The 18602-nt window shown below is 39.6% G+C and overlaps 1 protein-coding gene across 2 annotated transcripts; it reads right to left on the bottom strand.

Annotated features, from left to right (window-relative positions):
* Positions 1-1581: 1581 nt before the first annotated feature.
* On the bottom strand, positions 1582-18277 carry LOC133521923 (luc7-like protein 3). 2 transcript variants are annotated; one of them, XM_061857063.1, is made up of 9 exons: positions 17968-18277; positions 17450-17645; positions 16753-16850; positions 13726-13877; positions 13314-13451; positions 10582-10842; positions 8952-9040; positions 5422-5505; positions 1582-3157 (listed from the first exon to the last, which is right to left on the bottom strand). In XM_061857063.1, the coding sequence occupies exons 1-8, from the start codon at positions 18070-18072 to the stop codon at positions 5459-5461; spliced, it is 1086 nt and encodes a 361-aa protein (XP_061713047.1). In that variant the 5' UTR covers positions 18073-18277; the 3' UTR covers positions 1582-3157; positions 5422-5458. The 2 variants fall into 2 exon arrangements, with proteins under 2 accessions (XP_061713047.1, XP_061713048.1); XM_061857064.1 differs by having other exon boundaries at positions 5447-5505.
* Positions 18278-18602: the final 325 nt, after the last annotated feature.

Here is an 18602-nt window from a genome sequence, read left to right as displayed (position 1 = left end):
ATGTGCGGTAAAGTAATTTGATGCAAATTTTGAGTTTTTTTTTTATTTTGTCTGGTAGAATTGACTATTGAATGATGATTTTAAATGATAAATATTTAATAAAGTTCATTTGGATTTGATTTTGTTTGTTGTTTTCGTTATTATTTTCCTCGCGTTAAGTGTGGTAATAACATTTTTGTTTCGCTCGGTGGCAAAATTTGTTTAACCCTCGTGTTTTGAAACCCTCGCAACGCTAATATTCCACTTTTCGTCTTACCAGTTTACAGTTCGGATCACGTCAATCTAAATAAAACATTCAAGCAAATTCTCGTCGCAATTTTTTACTTTTTATTTTATTGTAATTAATGACTAATGAGACTCGTCGCATTCAATTCCATGGGGCCTTGGGTGAAACTTTTCCAATGAATAGCTATTCAGAATCTAATTAAATAAAAAGTTCCCGTAGTTGAGCACATCTTGAGAAATATGATGAGACTAAGGAAAGTAGTTTTGAAACTTTGCTTCAGTGTGCAGCTCTGCATACAATATTTCACTGCAGTCATTAAAACTATGGACTATGTAGCAAGGGTACTAACTTGATGGCAGACACCTAAGTCATTTATTTTTATCCTGACTTTTTCTCTTGAATGTACAAAGAAAATACAAAGGCATATGTACTCCGGAGTGAGTAATACAGCAAAAACGTATAAGTAAAACAGAAGTCAAAATATAAAATAGGATAACGGGATTTTAAATACTATTAACAGAAAACACACGGAAGGGCGTGTGTTCGAACCTCTTTGGCAGTCATGAGAAGATTCTGGGTTGGGTTGGAATTAAATCTCATATAACTATGGGTCGGAAGTACAGTATTTTGTCGAATTAGTTTGTTACCTACTTATATACTCGGTATCTTTAGGTGTTTCAATAAAAGCAAACAAAGAATTTGCATATTTTCGGATAGTTATAACATTTTTTGGTTAACCAACCAAATACAAAATCGCCTGGATCTATCACTGAACGATCTGACTTTAACGTACATTTTTTTTATCATGTAATGTTTTCATCTACCCTCAATTGGCTCCTATTTGAGGGTAGATTTTGTTTACTTTTATTTAAATACCTAAAGATAGATTTTGACGTCGTTTTGATGCCATTTTCAGTCGCTTGGCAGAGGTCCACACTTCCGTTACCAGTCACATTTTATAATTTTTTATAATATTTGTTAGAAAGATGAGCAAACAGCGACTACATGTTACCAGTATTTTTATAACAGAGGTGTATTGCCGAAGAAAACTTTGTAGCCAAAGTAAATTTACTGCCATCTTTCGGCAGACGCCATTTGACTTTGATCCTTATTCTTACCAGGCATAGGCCACCATACCTTTGGCCTTTGATCTATTAGATGGCGTCACTTTTTGGTATTTAACAAATTTAACACATATCAGTGAAAGAATAAGGATCAAAGTCAAATGGCGTTCTGAAAGTTTTAATCATGTGTCGCAAGATGGCAGTAAATTTACGTAGCTACAAAGTTTTCTTTGACAATACACCTCTATTTCAAATTCTCTTTGTTAGAAAGTAAGAAATGAAACAAACAAATGGTTGTATATTTTATTCCTTTAAAATGATAGTTCACACATTCAAGTCGTCCAACAAAATTATGTCACTAAAACATCATTATGACGAAAAAATAATAATTGCATAAATACCTGAATCACTCCTCAGTGGCAACTGGTATATTTAACATTACAGAGCTTCCTAGGAAACAGACGTCTACACTTTACATTTATTCTCTAAGCGTAAAAATAACAGGTCCTAGGCAGGACGCTACTTGATGTAAACCGTCTTGAACAACACCTAAACTAATATTATAATCGGATTGATAATTAGATTACAAAAAATCTACCAAAAATATGTTTTTTTTTTAAAATATTATTGGAGGCAAACGAGCGGACAAATTTAACACCAGAGGGATTGCAAGTTGCTTGGCCGGCCTTAATAAGATGGGAGTAGGTACGCTTTTTCTTGAAGAATTTTAAGGTAATATCAGTCCAGATATACACAATTCCACTATGTGCGAGACGCGAAGTTTCTGGAGAAACGTACATTGTATTTTAACCCATAAGACCTAAATTATTACCAGTGTAGATGTTTCTTTGACAAGACTGACTATGGCCACAAAATAAGTAATAGTACTATCGTTTAGAAAAGAAACTTCCAGCAAAACCGAAGTTTGACATCGATTCAGGGACGAATCATGCTGTCCCTTTCTAAAGTATGGCAATCACTTTCGATTATTTAGGGTTGACAAAATTCAAGTCATTATCTTATGTGTGGTTGTGCACGCAAAGGGACGTCAATCCTATAATAATTGTGAATGTTATCATAGAAACAATCGCCTGTGAAGCTGGAAAACTAATACGCAGAACGAGGATTCCGTTGAGCGAGATTGAAATACGAATGGCCACAAAACTTCTCCTTCCTGGCTCCCTAGGAAGGCAGTCATTGTTGAATGGGAAGAAAGCGCTCCGGAACTACAAGAGAAACTCAAGCAGCCCGATAGTTACTTATGCCCCATTTTAGTTAATATAAAAATCGATATTTAAATTAATTATATTCAAACTTATTATTTTTATTTGCAATTGTAATGAATGTCCCTTTTTAGGGCCGCAATTTTTTGTTTCTACTTAGCACAGGGTCAATCAATCGTTGGAAAACACAATTTATGGCTCGTATCATAATATAATAATACGCTTTGGTCTCGGACCGTCTAGAAGGCACCTGGACCTAATAATTGCTCGGAGCAATGCTGAGCCGAATGGAACAGAGGATGCCCGATTGCTGCAGTTTCTCTCCCCTGCTATATATAAAATAAAATACAAATTGTATCTTCAATATTAAAGCATGCTAACATTCTAATACGGAGTTCCAAATTGGCATATTAAATTAACTATTTCAATGACTAAAGTTTAGTAGATTTTTTGGAATCTAACCAACAATCAAAGTACCTTAAAACTACGGGTAATTCTATGTCACCTCGGAACGCGGGAGTATTGTGGACTTCTGGATTATTTTGGATTATGCTTGCGGCCTTCTGTCTTCGTGGTTAGATGGCTTAATTCAAAAGTACCTCTATTTGTGGTCCGGGCTCCGGTCTTCGTCTACGGGGTGCCAGCTGAAAAGTCCATCAAGCCAGCTAGTAAAGAGCACTTGGGCATGTTAACATGGATGCTTCTATCAAAGAATGATATTATACATCAATGAGTCTGCCAACTTTTTCAAGTCGATACTCTGTTTTGTTGCACTACTCTGTGCTTAAATCCATTGGTTTCTGACAAAACTTGTAAAAGATTTTTTTTTTAAATTAGCAATAAACATTCAATCATTGATAGATATCATCCAATGGGGTGCAAGGGTTAAATTTTATGTTATGGCAGCAGGTTCATTACAAACCAGATTTAATTAATTAGTAAAACGTGATACCCTGCTACCACACATTACAAGATTTGGGTACCTGGAAGTACATAGTAGATGTTGTAGTATAACGTCCTCGCATTGGCTAGGCATTTCCACGGGCCGCGGTGGCGTGGTTTGTGTTGGTAAGATATTAGCGATACAACGCTGCAACGGTTCACATCGAAAACACGAAGCATGGCCAACTGCTGGCGTTTTCGGGGTGTGAATGATTTGAGATTGGACGTTACTCTTCAGTTAATTTGTCTTTATGGGGAACTTTCGTAAAAGGAATGTAGGGGTAGTTATTCAAATGTTGAAGTGCTCTAAGGTGGACTAACCTAACGGTCAAGAACGTGCGTACAATTCGTAGGGGGACAGCACAGGAGCCCACTTCTTATAGCCGTAAAATACCATGTCAAGTTATTAATTTCGATTTACTTCGCGAGATGGCACTCTCCAAAACCCTCCATATGTGGACCACTTTGCGGAGCATAAAAATTCATTAGGTAGGTATAACTGTAGGTACATTGTGCAACGAGGGGGGTAAGTGAAATTACGGATACGAAGGTGGTAATCTCAACAGCCGCAGGCTGGGAACTAAAGACTCGAGTTTGCAATATTCTTGCTCCCGGAGTTTCACACAATGTTTTTCATCACACTTGCGAAGAAAGAACTAAATTTTAAGCAAAATAATTCTTAAATAAGGTTTGTCCTAAGAGAGCTACGAGCGGTCGGGTTGAGCTGGAGTGAGGCCAGAAGGCGAGCTGAAGATAGGAAGGCGTGGCGCGAGCTTGTGAAGGCCCTTTGCACCTCTGGGGTGCTTTAGGACAACAACGCCAACAACAGGCATCAAAGGCACAAACTTATTCGGCATTCAGCCACGATTGAAAATTATGTAATAATATTTTTAACCGCTGGTAAATTAATCAAATTAAATAATTTCATACATAACTAAAAAAAAAAATTGTTAACGTTAGTATTCAAAAAGTTAAACCCATTTATTGGTTTGTATGAATAAGTGACATAATTAAAAAAAAACTATAACTCCCTAGACCTTTGTCCTTCAGTATATGAAATATAGTACATTACGATACAAGTGCGAAAAATAGGAAATTCGAAACGACCGAAGGGAGTGTTTTAAATCGACACGAGTTGCGAATTACCTATTCGCACATGTATCGTCCAACGTTTTACAGTACATATGGCCCTTTAAATGTTCGACACAGTAACGTAATATGCTACTTCTCGCACTAGTGCTATAAAGTAGCCCCATATGTACTGTAAAGGTATTTTTCGAGCAAGTGTAATGAAAAAAATATTTCTGCCTGCATAATAACACAGAACTGAACTAGGTGGCGCTATCATACCGCCCTATTTTAAGACACTACAATATTTTCCACTATTTCGCAAATCAGTCACACACCGAATACACCAACCTATGATCATGTCCTAGCCGACTAATTTTGAAAAAAATAACTGTAGGAATAAATATTAAATCTGAAAAGACAACATGTAGGTAATTTATCAGTTATGTAGTCAGTTTGTCTTCGTCTCAAAAGGGTCCGGGAGCCCTAACAAATACCTGGCATGGCATACGCGACCCGCGATCCGCGGCAACTCTGTTTAGGTAGCGGCGAAAAATGTTGGAAATACCTCAGACGACGACGAAGCCGTGCTGCTATCATAAACGACCTTATTGCCCGAGCGCTAAGGATTCTATTTGAACGAATGAATAGCGCTCGAGTAATACGCGTTTTCCCAGCTCGCGGCAACTATTATAACCAATCAAATACCTGCCAAGTCCGTCGGTGTGACGAATTATCGAATCGAGAGTACAAATGACTCTTGCCATATATTTTGGTATTACAATAAGCTGTAAAACAACATGTTCGTTTATTACTCATCATGATCACATAGGGCGGGGTGGTTCGTGTGGAGTGTGGGGTGGGCGTGGGCGTGGGCGGTGAGCGGGGGGGTACGTACCGGCGCGAGGCGCTATTTGTGATACCTCAGTCCGCTGCTAGTGGCGCTCGCGGGAGCGGCGGCGCGGGCGCTCGTGGGACGACCCTGGAACCCGATCATTATTACTTAGTTATGCTAAAAACCAAACGAAGAACCGTTGTCGCACAATCGGTAAGGCATGTGCGGTTCAATCTACTTGTTTTTTTTTGTTTCTAGTATTTCTGTTGTGTATGTCGCAATATTTCTTAAACTGATGTTTATTTTTCTGCACATATAATAATTTTTCGTAAATGTATTGCGACGCAAATATCAAAATGTATTTCCCAAATTATAAATAGCTCTAACCGCTCGCTTTTGCAATATAAAGACACAATTAGCATCTGCAGCATGCAGTGCCGGATTAACCATTAAGCAAAATAAGCACTTGCTTAGGGCACCACGTCTAGGGGGGCACCAAAATCGTTGGCAAAAAAAACGGGTAGTTTGTACATGAACCTGCGTGCGTCGTGTACAGGGCACGTAAGCGCGTCTCCAACGCAGGCCTTTGCCCCTACGAGGATTCCCAACCCATCAGGCTTGCAATATGCTGATTTTTTTCTCATACTTTACCCATTGGTTCGTGGTTGATTTTTGATTTCCAGCAATCAGCAAATCTGTCAGCATTTGGGCCAAAGGGCCTTACACCCAACGTACCTAGAGCTCAGTTTTAGAAAGCTATTTGTCTTCAACCCCTCGTGGAGCTTGTTCTTCTGCCTTCGCAGAGTGTCGAATTTGATAGTAGATCTACATTTTTGTCTTAATTTATAATTATGTTGTGTTCGAATTTCGCTCTCTTACAACTCGGCCTTCGGCTTCGCACCGAAGTCTTAACAAATTTTCGAGGGTCGGAATTTGTCACTCATACTGCCCGAGCTCTTGCACGCCAGATTGGTTTGCGACGTATTGCACACGGCCAAGCTGCAGAGCCGCGATCGTGCGAACTAATTGTCAATGTTTTATGATAAAAAAACTGATGACGGAATCAAAGGCTAAAGTGCAGGTTCGGGGCCCCACGAAGGTCGAAAACCAAAAGCATACGGTTTTATTTGAACCAAAGGTTTCCTTTAGCAGAATTAATCTTTGTTTTCCTAAGATGTAATTAAAAGTGATTCCACCCAGATTTTTGATTTAGGTTTATTTCAGCTTCGGCGAAGTCGGTCAGTCGGAGGTCAATAACTGTTTAAGTTTAGGTTCTAAGTCACGTTTCGTATCATTTTCGACAAAATCTAAAATGTAGATCATACCAAATTTCATTCAAATAGATGCAGCGGTTATTGATTCCCCACATAAACTTCCACCCTCCTTCACACATCCTTAGCGATGATTTTTTAGATTAAAACTCTCCTATGTCCTTTCTGGGGACTAAACTAATTATCTCTATACCAAATTTCAACTAAATTGGTTCAGCGGTTGAAGCGTGAAGAAGAATATTTAAAAAAAAATGAAAATTTTACGTTTCCACTTCGGAATGGTGTCAATGTGATGATACCACACTCGTAAATGTTTTTGGCATCCCCGATTTATACGAAAACGATACCAGTACATAGCCTACTAGCTTAACTGATGTAGATATCAAAGATCCTCCTCTAAAAATGTACAGTCAAGTGCAAAAATATGTATCGAAAGAATCGTCTCATAAATATGGTACTACGCTCTTATTACACTGGAATAAGATGCTATAGGACATATTTTTGAGTAAGATGTGTACACCCATATTTTTACATTTGAATGTACACTACAAAACTTGGTGGCTTCACTTCTTAACTAAATCAACCCTTGGGTCTTAACTCCTAGGGGCCAATCCTGCCAAAGGAAATCTTCGGTTCGAAACGCCTATTTAATCAGCTGCAACTAACTCTAATCAAGTGCCCTTTTGAGCGAGACCAAATACCGAGCAGCAGGAGAGCCATGATCACATTGGTTCGATTTCGTTAGGTCTTATTCATACTCGGCTTTTTACTTTATGCAAAAGTTGGCCTTAAGCTTCACATAAACTTGGCCAATTGTCCAAATCCAGGCTTTCGTTTCTCGCGGCTGGGCATTATGCCTTGTTTACAATTCGCCATTGGTTTTTTTTTTATAGCGCGCCGCCATCAGACCCTCCGGGCGTCTAAACTTATGAGGACCTCAGAATTCGGCCTCATTCACACAATTTGTCAATTCCAAGTTCTGCTTTCTTGCAGCGTGGCCTTTGGCCTCATACGTGCCGATCCGACCGCGCTTTCAGCCTTACGAAGAGCTCAGCTTTCGACTTAGTTTTTTAAGACACTTGGCCATAGATTCTTGCCAGAGCTCGGCCCTGCTGAAGCTCGACCTTTGGCCTCACATGAATGCGCTTCTCAGAAAAGCTCTCTTTTCAACCCTGTGTGGAGCTCGGCCTTAGTCCTCGCTTACACTGGGTATTTTTTTCAGTCAGTTACAAAACCTAGCTCTCTCGCAACTCCGCCTTTAGGTCTTGCTCGGAAGCGCCAAGTGGGCACTCCGGATCTTCAACCTTATAAAGAGCATGGCCGTTGGATTCGTTTTTTGACTATTACCACCATTGGTTTAATTCCAAGCACTGCTATCCTGCAGTTCGGCCTTCGGCCTCACACGATTGCCCGCCACGGTAGAAACAACTGAGGGTCAACCGCGAATCACGTTCGACGTGTTGTCTCCCTGTCGCACGTACGAATTTACAATTGCCTCTGGGCCTCAGTCCTTATGTAACTTTCGGGTTACTACTTCTAGGGTTTATTTGTGAAGTGAACCAAAGCAGGTTTTAACCACATAGTTAGCCGGAAAGGCAAGTACACAATCATAGATATAGGTAATTTCAGTCATTTAGTTCACGCATGCTTTGATAAAGGTGACATTAGGATGGCGACTGCACCAGCATTGCTGTTGCAACGTTACTGCTGCAGCACTGTCAATTTCCTTGATAAAATAAGTAATGGATTGAAAATACAAATTGCAGCAGTAATGTGACCATGAACGTCACTTAGTTTACCAGAAAAAATTAATGTTGTCAATGTAATCTCGATGAGCCTCGGCAGAGGGGGCACCAAGATCTAGAAATGCTTAGGGCATCAAAATTTCTTAATCCGGCACTGGCAGCATGCCCCCATAAAAGGACGCCATATGACATTAGGCTGTGGAAATAGCTAAAGTAGACCAATCGAGCCGTGTTGTTCTCGAGAACGTCCACCGTGCCCTATGGGACACGTAACGTTCTCGAGAAAGTAACTGTATATACGACCGGTCTGGCCTAGTGGGTAGTGACCCTGCCTACGAAGCTGATGGTCCCGGGTTCAAATCCTGGTAAGGGCATGTATTCGTGTGATGAGCATGGATATTTGTTCCTGAGTCATGGGTGTTTTCTATGTATTTAAGTATTTATAAATATTTATATATTATATATATCGTTGTCTAAGAACCCTCAACACAAGCCTTATTGAGCTTACTGTGGGACTTAGTCAATTTGTGTAATAATGTCCTATAATATTTATATTATATTTATATGTGGTACTAACTTCTCTCCCTGCGCGATCTGCGGTCGCGGTCCCGGTCGCGGTCGCGCTCGCGCTCGTCGTGGCGGCCGCTCTTCTCTTCGCGGCTCGACCTGCCACAAGAGGATAGGGTGCTTAACAAGTTTGTGTTAATGGTATCAGTCGATCAGGTTTATTTTGACGATCAATAGTACATTATTGCAGAGGCCGTGAAAGGGCAATACGTGGACGAGATTCGATTTTGTCGGACGACAAAGAAGATGAATCCACGAATTGCTGTTCCTGCCGAGGCATATATAGTGATGATGCGAGGAAATCAGGTAAAATAATCATAATGTAAGCATCAACCAGCACTCAAATCGAATCAAAAACGTCAAAATTAATTTCCTTCTTTAATTATTTTTTAAAAGTTAAAGGCACAACTATTCTGCCATTCAGTACCCATTCAATATTCGCTCATTCAAATAATTGTGCAATATAAGCTGTTTTTGGACGCATGAGATCATTAAAAAAAATATAAAAGTTATATAGTCTAGCAAGTATTCGCACGATCATACACAATGGTCTTACACGGCTCTATCCTACAGCTTGAAATGATGCTGACCGGGTCGTGTAGTCGCAGCCTGCGCCTATATGAATTGGCTGTTTGCGTTTTCCTTATTAGTGGATTCATGTTTTTAAAAATTAAAAAATAATACAATAATAACTTCCCGTCCGCTAAATTTTTTGAATTTGAGTGTGACCATAACGAAGAACTTCCCGTACTATTTTTGCTACAGAAAGGTGAACATTTCCGAGCATATTGAAGAAAATGTCTATTATTATATGCATTAAAGCAATACAAGTCACAAATGATAGTCAAAGTCTGAAAATCGCATTCTACTGACGAAACGCTCCTAGCAAAATCGCAATACGTGACTTTACTACTGCTTAGATTAGAAGCCGTTTTGATGTAGGTATAGAAAACAAGGAATTTGGGATTTTATCGGTGAAATATTGCGTTTATATATAGTAGCTGCAATGCAGCTCTGGCTACTGGATTCAGCTATAGCAAGCCATACAATATTGTTTTTAATAATGCAGTAATTGCATGATTTCTATAGTAATCTAAATTGTATTTTTTTTTCTTATTTAATGCATGTTAATTACAAGATTGTAAATTTTTGAAAAGATGCGGACCCTAGGCTACCAAGAGCCGTGGCAAAATGCCGGGACAACGCAAGAAAGAAGCAAGGAGATGATGATTTTTTGATGATAATGATGATGTGTTTTTTTAACGTTGGCATGTAACTCCTCTGGAGTTGCAGGCGTACATAGGCTGCGGAGACTGCTTACCATCACGCGAGCCGTATGCTTGTTTGCCACCGACGTAATATAAAAAAACGTTGTATTTTATATACTACTCAAACCACATTCAACCATAATAATGTCACATCAATCATCTGAATACGGAGACTGCTTACCATCAGGCGGGCCGTATGCTTATTTGCCACCGACGTAGTATAAAAAAAACGTTGTATTTTATATACTACTCAAACCACATTCAACCATAATAATGTCACATCAATCGTCTGAATAAGCAGCATAGCACAACAAGTGTTACACTCGTGCTGCGACATACAGAACTCTTGTGCGTTTAACAATGTCAACTTACCGATGACGTTCCCTGTCCTTATCCCTCTCCTTGTCCCTGTCGCTCTTGTCGTCCTTCTTGTCCCGCTCCTTGTCCCTGTCTCCGCGATCGCGTTCTCTGTCTCTTTCCATCCGTTCCCTGTCTCGCCGGTCGGAGCCGAGCCCGCCGCCGCGCGAGCTGCGCTCTCTGTCTCGCTCTTCGCGACGCTTTTTCTCTTTCTCTTGCAGTTCCTTTTCACGTGACTCCATCATTTCTTCGTAGGCTTGACGGAGTTTGAAGTAGCTGCAAACACAAGTGTTGGCTTAAAGATAGAGAACTATTTAAATAACTACAAAATTTGTCATTGAAATATTTCAGTGACGGGTGTTCCAAAAGATCTCAACTTCGAGTCTTGTTCAGTTTTTTCTTTAATTGAGAATTTTTTTGTATCACTTGCAGACGTACCTGTTTGATAAAAAGTTAAGATTATATGCAGGAACTGCGATTTTTTTTTTTCGAAGTTGGTTGGAAATATAGCTTATAGGGAGTGCCCCTGGTACTGGTTTCCAATCCCTACTTATTAGCCTATATCACCAATCACCATATTAATAATGATATACCTATAATTTAATCATATGACACCTCATTCATCAAAATCGGCACAATAGCATTGACACTACGGTGGAACACACAACACAAACAAACCCTGCCAAAAACATAAATAAATATCGAACATTCTTACACAAATTGACTAAGCCCCATAGTAAGCTCAAGAAGGCTTGTGTTGTGAGTATTGAGACAACGATAGGTATATGTTGATAGGCTCGCAACTCTCACCCTTTTTATGCAATTCTCAACATGGCTTCAGAGCAAATAGGTCAATTGAATCCAACCTCCTCACGTTAGTTGACATAATATCGAGACATTTGGATGAGGGTCAGCAGGTTGATGTCCTCTATCTAGACTTTAAAAAGGCGTTCGATCGCGTTGACAACGACGTTCTGCTACACAAATTATGCCGTATTGGTTTCTCGCCTACACTCCTTAAGTTCTTTGCAAGTTACTTATGTGATAGGAAGCAATTTGTCAAACACGGAAGTTTCGTGTCTAAGGAATATCCAACGCGTTCGGGTGTTAGCCAGGGGTCGATCTTAGGTCCACTGTTATTTGGCATTATGATCAACGATCTTGAGGAAACAGTCGAGCATGCCAAGTGTCTACTCTACGCGGACGACCTGAAACTAATACTTGAAATAAAAAATATGACCGACTGTAAGAAGTTACAGGACGACATCGATTCTGTTCGTCAGTGGAGTACAACTAATAAGCTGCACTTCAATGTATCCAAGTGTTCTGTCATGACATTTAGTCGAGCAAAAAATCCGACACATGCTGACTACAAACTTGGGTCCAAGAGTATCTCTCGAGTCGTAACAGTCAAGGACTTAGGAGTTATCTTTGATGATCACCTGACTTTTCATGACCATATAAAAAAGTTAGCTGCTGAGTGCTTTAAAAGGCTCGGATTTGTTATCAGGAGTTCACGTGACTTCCGAAATCCAAGCGTAATTAGGCTGCTGTATACATCACTGGTTCGTAGCAAACTCGAGTCTGCGGCAGTCGTTTGGAACCCTCATGAGAGTACTTATGCACTGCTTCTGGAGAGAGTACAAAAAGCATTTTTAAGGTGCCTCTATAAAAAACTGCATGGGTACTATCCCTATCTATACCCTACTAAGTTCTTGCTTGGATCACTTGGCTTCAACTCTCTGGAAGTAAGGCGTAATTACAAGTTTTTGACACATATGTGTAGCATATTGAGGGGAAAAAGTGACTGTCCCGACTTGGTGTCAAGACTTGTAAGACTTTCGGTACCGTTCGTGCCAAAGAACCAGCTCAGGCCACGGTGCTCTAGTCTTTTAGCCGTTCCTCTTGCGCGTACAGTTTCGTGCAGAAACTCTCCAATTCTTCGAGCCCTCAGGACAATTAACGCGTTCTTGTCATCAGCCCCTGACTGCGATGTGTTTGCTAGCAGATGGGTAAATGTATGTCGTGAATGTTTGAAATACTGTGAGATGATGGATGAATGATTTGTTTTCTATTGTTTATTGTATTGTTTGACATGAAATTGTATAATTGCATATTTTAAACCACTTGACATATTTTTAATTTATAATATGTATTTGCATGACTTAATTGTAATTCAATAATTATGTACTATTTTGCATGTATACATTTGCCAGCGCTTTGGTGCGAACTGTAATGCTGTGTAAATATATCGTAATAATAATATGTATAAATACTTAAATACATAGAAAACAAGGAACAAATATCTGTGCTCATTACACAAATAAATGCCTTTAGCGGGAACTAACCCAGGGCCATCGGCTTCATAGGCAGGGTCAAAACCCACTAAGCCAGACCGGTCGTCGTAAGATCATATCAAGATCGTCGTAAGATCATATCATAATACTGCCCTTAGCTAATTAGCTAAACTAATTAGCGCTATCTCAATAACAAATTATTTTGAAAATGGAATTATCCACTATAGAAGCTAAAGTATAAGTCAGCAATGATTTTCCTTTTGATTGAGTGCTATTTGGCTTAGTAGGGCAAAACACCCCCACCTCTTAGTTTTGTGTACTTGGTTAACCCTTTGAATGAATGCTACACCCATCCCATATCCTTATATCCTTGTCCCAATGCACGAGGGTTGATGGGCTGTAGTCGTGCGCGTCATTTGAAGTGTTTGGTGGTCAAAAGGCTCCACTTACCCGACATGCTGCTTCCCGGAGAGATGGTCATCGATGCGCTGCTGAGCGTCACCAACGATGAGGAAGGCGCCGCACACCGGGCACACCTCCATCTGCTTCTCTTGGGCGGCAGCCAGCTCTGCGGTCATAGACCAATGGCTGCAAGAATAATAAGTCAGTTAATTACGTCTACATCAATGTCATCAGCGTATGCCAGATTTTAGCCTTCAATCGTAACATAAGTGCTATTTCAACCAAGTGTATGTTGTATTGTTTGGTTTCAAACCCGGGAGCAATTACCCCCAAAGGGGTGAATCAGCTATTTTGTGGAAGTAAAGGAGCAGCTAGTATTTACTACAAGGCCTGGGGCCTAGGGTGGCCAAGACTGCAAATCTGCCACTGTTTAATAGCATTCATTTGGTTATTTTTTTACCTGTTCTCCTGTTGTTTCAGTAAAGTCTCCTTCTCTTCTTTGAGCCGGTCACATAGCTTCATGAGGCCCTGGGCCTGTTCTACATCACCTCTTGTACCCGCCTCCTCAGCTTCCTGAACCAATGCTTGTATCTTCTCAGAGAGAAGTTGGACCTGTCAAGAGATTTTTGCATTATAATTGTGAAAGTATTAAAATGGCAGACTTTGTTGTCTCCTCATCTTAGAATATTCCTGGTTTCGATATTGGTTTTCATGGAATGACTCAAATGAAAGAAATACACTGGTGTCGCAGAATCTAACTAATCTAAATTCACTAACAAATGCTGCTCATGGAAACTGTCAAAGACCTTTAAATTTTAAAATGAAAGTCCAAATGGTTAGGGCAGATACCATAAGGCTTAATATGTTCTGGCGACTATGAAATGCACATGTTTGTAAGACGCTCGCAAAGTGTTAGGTGGATTCATGGACCGGCAAAACCCTTCTTTACCTTAAGCGCTTTTGGGGCTTAAGCCCTAATGATGCCGTGGGGATAATTAACCATTTATTTGGGTTAGGGTTTGTTTGACTTAACTTGTTTACGGGGTAAGCCTTTTAACTGGGTTAAGCTTAACAAACCAAATGTTATTGGGTTAGGGTTTTGATAGGGTTATAAAGCGATTTCTGGTTTCTATTGATTTATTTAACCTCTTATCTTATTGCTCTGCTGGCCAGCGCGTGTGTTCGAGTTGAGCAAACCTATGCAGCACAATATTATTCGAAGAACTCCAATCAAAAATAAGTCGTATCTGTATTACACTTTAGCCCAATATTGTTTGCGGTCAATGAAGAGGTGTGCGCCGCCGTGAAAATATGCGGGTCATATCGGGCTTCACATTAAAATGCTAGTAGGTATTTTTTTCAACATTCCTGAAATGCTGCATCAGTCTCGACGTCTCCTCGTTGCAATCCAAGTTGCTGTACTTCTGTGAAAGTTTCGCTAGCAAACTTGGCCTGGCGATGTCGTCGGATTGCAGGGCTGCCAGTACATAAATCTTGATTATACAGTCCAATGTCAAAAATTATACGCAATCCGATTGCATTATACGAAAACGATTATATGCATTTTTATTATTACTTACTTCAAAAACCGACTTGTTTTTACTAAGTGATAACTAAAATCTCTTAATAAGTAGCGCCAAAACACAGCCCAAAAAGTAAAATACCTCTCAATATTATAATATTCACAAACACCCATCATATGGAACACCAAAACCCATCAAATCGTCAGATTCTAAACAGAAAAACCACTCAAACCGCCATACGTGGTTTTTCGTATCCAATCATACCGAATGACTACCTACACAGAATAGATACGATAAACAGTCCAATTATACGACATTCGTATCGAATTATACGATCTGGCAGCCCTGTCGGATTGTTTCGACATACTAGGTCCTGCAGATGCAGGGGCTTGGGGTAAATCATTAGGCGGGTCCACACAGAACGAACATACGCGCGAGGCAATTTCCTTGCGCACAAACCTGCCAATGTAGACGTGCCTCGGCCGAGGCGGCGCGCTCAGGCGAGGAAAACGCGTACGCTGCCTCAGCCAAGGCACATCTACACTGGCCGGTTTGTGCGTGAGGAAATTGCCTCGCGCGTATGCTCGCTCTGTGTGGGTGGACCCGCCTATTGACAAACTTTATGATCATTTTTGTTAAAAAAAATGCCCGCGTTGTTTTTTCTTTTTCAAGAAACCGGCCGCGTCCTTGATCGCAGACTACGATGACGCGTTTAGGTAGAGTAAGAGGGTGCGAGGATTTTTGTATTACTGTTTCGTGATTTCGCTCACGGCACGAGTATTTGAAACTCACGGCGGCGGCGTGGGGTCCGCGGCGCACACGTCCAGTTCGATGCTGAATAACTTATTAACCCTATAGGATAGGGTTTCAGCTTAACTTAATTAACTCACAGAAAAAGTTCTGGTTTTTCAAGAATGAATCGAGGAGTTATGATAATAAAGATCAATATATTTCGCGTTGAATTCATAACCGCTTACCGCTAAAACCCTAAACAGAGTTCTGACTGGGTATTGATTTAACTTGAATCAATTTCAACCAATAAGCCATTGAAATGCTTAACAAGAACTACATGGTTTCTCAAAAGCAGCATTATCTTATACCTTTAAACGAGCAATTCTTATATATATATATATATATATATATATATATATATATATAAATATATTTCTGTGATCTCGAAAACGGCTCTAACGATTTCGATGTAATTTGGTATATGGGGGTTTTTAGGGGTATACAATCGATCTAGATTAGTCTTATGTTTGGGAAAACGCGTGTTTTCGAGTTTTCATGCGTTTTTCTTTCGACGCAGAATATGGTCGCTAATTTCGTGTTGCCGGCCACTGTCCGTCTGGCCCAGCGGGTTAAGACGCGGACTGCTAGAAACGAGTGTTACGGGTTCGAATCTCGCCCGGTGACTGACTTTTGTTTTTTTTTATATATGTTCAAGTGTATATATTTTATTTTTTATTTTTATTGTTTTAGACAAGTTTAATTTAGTAAAAAAATGTAGTTAAGATTATCACCTATACACCACCATATTACAATAAATAGTTATAACCGAGCAAAGCTCGGTCGCCCAGGTACTAAAACCCTTATAAGCGGTTCCAGTCCCTGGGTAGATTATGTATAGTGTTTGCAGCACAAGCAGCCTGCAAATATCATGTTAGAGTTTGACCAGGTTTGCCAAGTACTATGTCAAGTATAAAACTAATATAATATAATGTATATTATTCTTAACCTTTCATATGCGTCTGTCAAAAATTTGCCATTTATTTAGCAACCATGACATTTTCATGTTTAAGTAGAATTTGGTTAAAGATATATGGAGCAGATCTGCTCCTAAACATACAAAACATTAATTGAAAGTTTGTGCAAAGTTAGCGTGGTCAGAGTCTAGCGGCCAATTCGCCAGATCTGGCGGCATGCCTACTTGAAGTGGGCAGTGTGGACATGAGTGAAGGTACCTGCTCTTGATTCTTCTCAGTTTGCGCCTGGGTCATAGGTGGGCCTTCTGGTTTAGAGTTCATCAACTCCAATCTTTGCTTGCCTTTTTGAATTTTCCCTAAAATAGACAAAAGTAAAATTTTAATTATACTACACAAGAAAAATTTACAAAATCATTAAAGTAATGGTTGTAGTAGAAAACACTTTATTAGACAAAACAAGTACAGTCTGAAAAATTATAAGCTTAGCATTTCTGCAAACAAATATGCAGGTGTCCCAATACATAACAAAGAGAGAACACAATTAATGTGTACAAAGGCAAACTTATTCCCTTAAGGGATCTCTTCCAGAATTTAATGTTTTATTTATTATATACATATTTAAACATGTTGCTATATCACTTGATTCATTAACATTGTGCATCCAACTATACTTAGATTTTCTTGATATCCTGTCAACCTTACAATCAACAACTTATAATAAATAGGCGGGTCCACACAGAGCGAGCACACGCGCGAGGCAATTTCCTCGTGCACAAACCGGCCAATGTAGACGTGCCTCGGCCGAGGCGGTGTACTCTGGCGAGGAAACCGTGCACGCCGCCTCGGCCGAGGCACATCTACATTGGCCGTTTTATGCGCGACGAAATTAACTCGCACGTGTGCTCGCTCAGTGTGGACCTAATGAATTATTTAATAAAAATTCCAAATTACATACTTTCAACATCATTTATCATGTGCCGGCAAAATCGTAGAAACTCCTCCACATACTGCGACTTCTTATATGAAGCGTCTGCCTTCTCAAAAAGGTCCTTGACCTCATCGTCATGGACCTTGGGGCACACGCCCAGGTCGGCTCTCGTATTCACAAACAGATCATGGGGACAGAACTTCACCATATAATATTTGCAGTACTGAAACAAGAAGTGAAATTTATGACAAAGTAGCCTGAAGTATTAGAAAGTATGCAGAGACAGTAATTATTTATTCTATTTAATACGCCCACAAATAGGACAAAATGTTCATTTCTTTTATTCTCTATGTTGAAATCTCGGTTATTGTACTAAATTAAGTTAATTTCAAAATCGGCAATTCAGTCATGCATCACTGCAAACGGGTCAGTATCCTTAGAAACAGCGTACATAATTCAATAAATGTATAACCTCAAAATCTTCCACAGTGACAAAAAACAGTGTACAAATGTATTTTTAAACCGTAACATTTAAAAAGACTTACCTCCTGATCTTCCCAATTAGGTTTCTTTATTTTCTCATTTGGATTGGTGTTCCGATGTCTGCCCATCAACTCGTCCAGCAACTGAGCTGCAGCCAGCACCGCCATTGCGCCTGCTTTTGGCTTCTAACTTATACAGAAACTTAGAAAAAGCTATCTTCTAAACAAATATGAAAACATTTGAGAGCAACAAGGTAAATCTGATGGATATATTATTAACAGTTCCACACTTAACACTTTAAGCAATAAAACAAAAGAGAGAATTACTGTTCCGCTAGCGTACTTATTGTAGTACGTCAACTTGGTCAATCGTCAACACCGTAGTGATTATATGCTCTTTGGTCAACACTCTACCAAACCAACGCTTGAATAGATTATAAAAAAAAAGAGTGGTCAGTGTTGTCACTACCAGCAGGATAAAATACTGTATTGTTATCTGATTTAGTTTAGTCTTCAATTTCATTTCATTTCATTTTGATTTTAATATGATGTTATAACTACATGATTTTTTTTTTTACTGTTGTAGTGTAAATAGCTTTGCCTGGTCAATTGCACAGTACTTCACAGTAGCTGAAAATAATCGCATTTCTTACTTCGTACAGTATGATAATGTTTGACATTAAAATCCTGAAAATCCC

This window comes from Cydia pomonella, chromosome 10 (genome assembly GCF_033807575.1).
Source record: "Cydia pomonella isolate Wapato2018A chromosome 10, ilCydPomo1, whole genome shotgun sequence".
Classification (NCBI taxonomy): Eukaryota; Metazoa; Arthropoda; class Insecta; order Lepidoptera; family Tortricidae; genus Cydia; species Cydia pomonella.
Note: the sequence above shows the minus strand (reverse complement) of the source record. Positions and strands in the feature narration are given on the sequence as shown.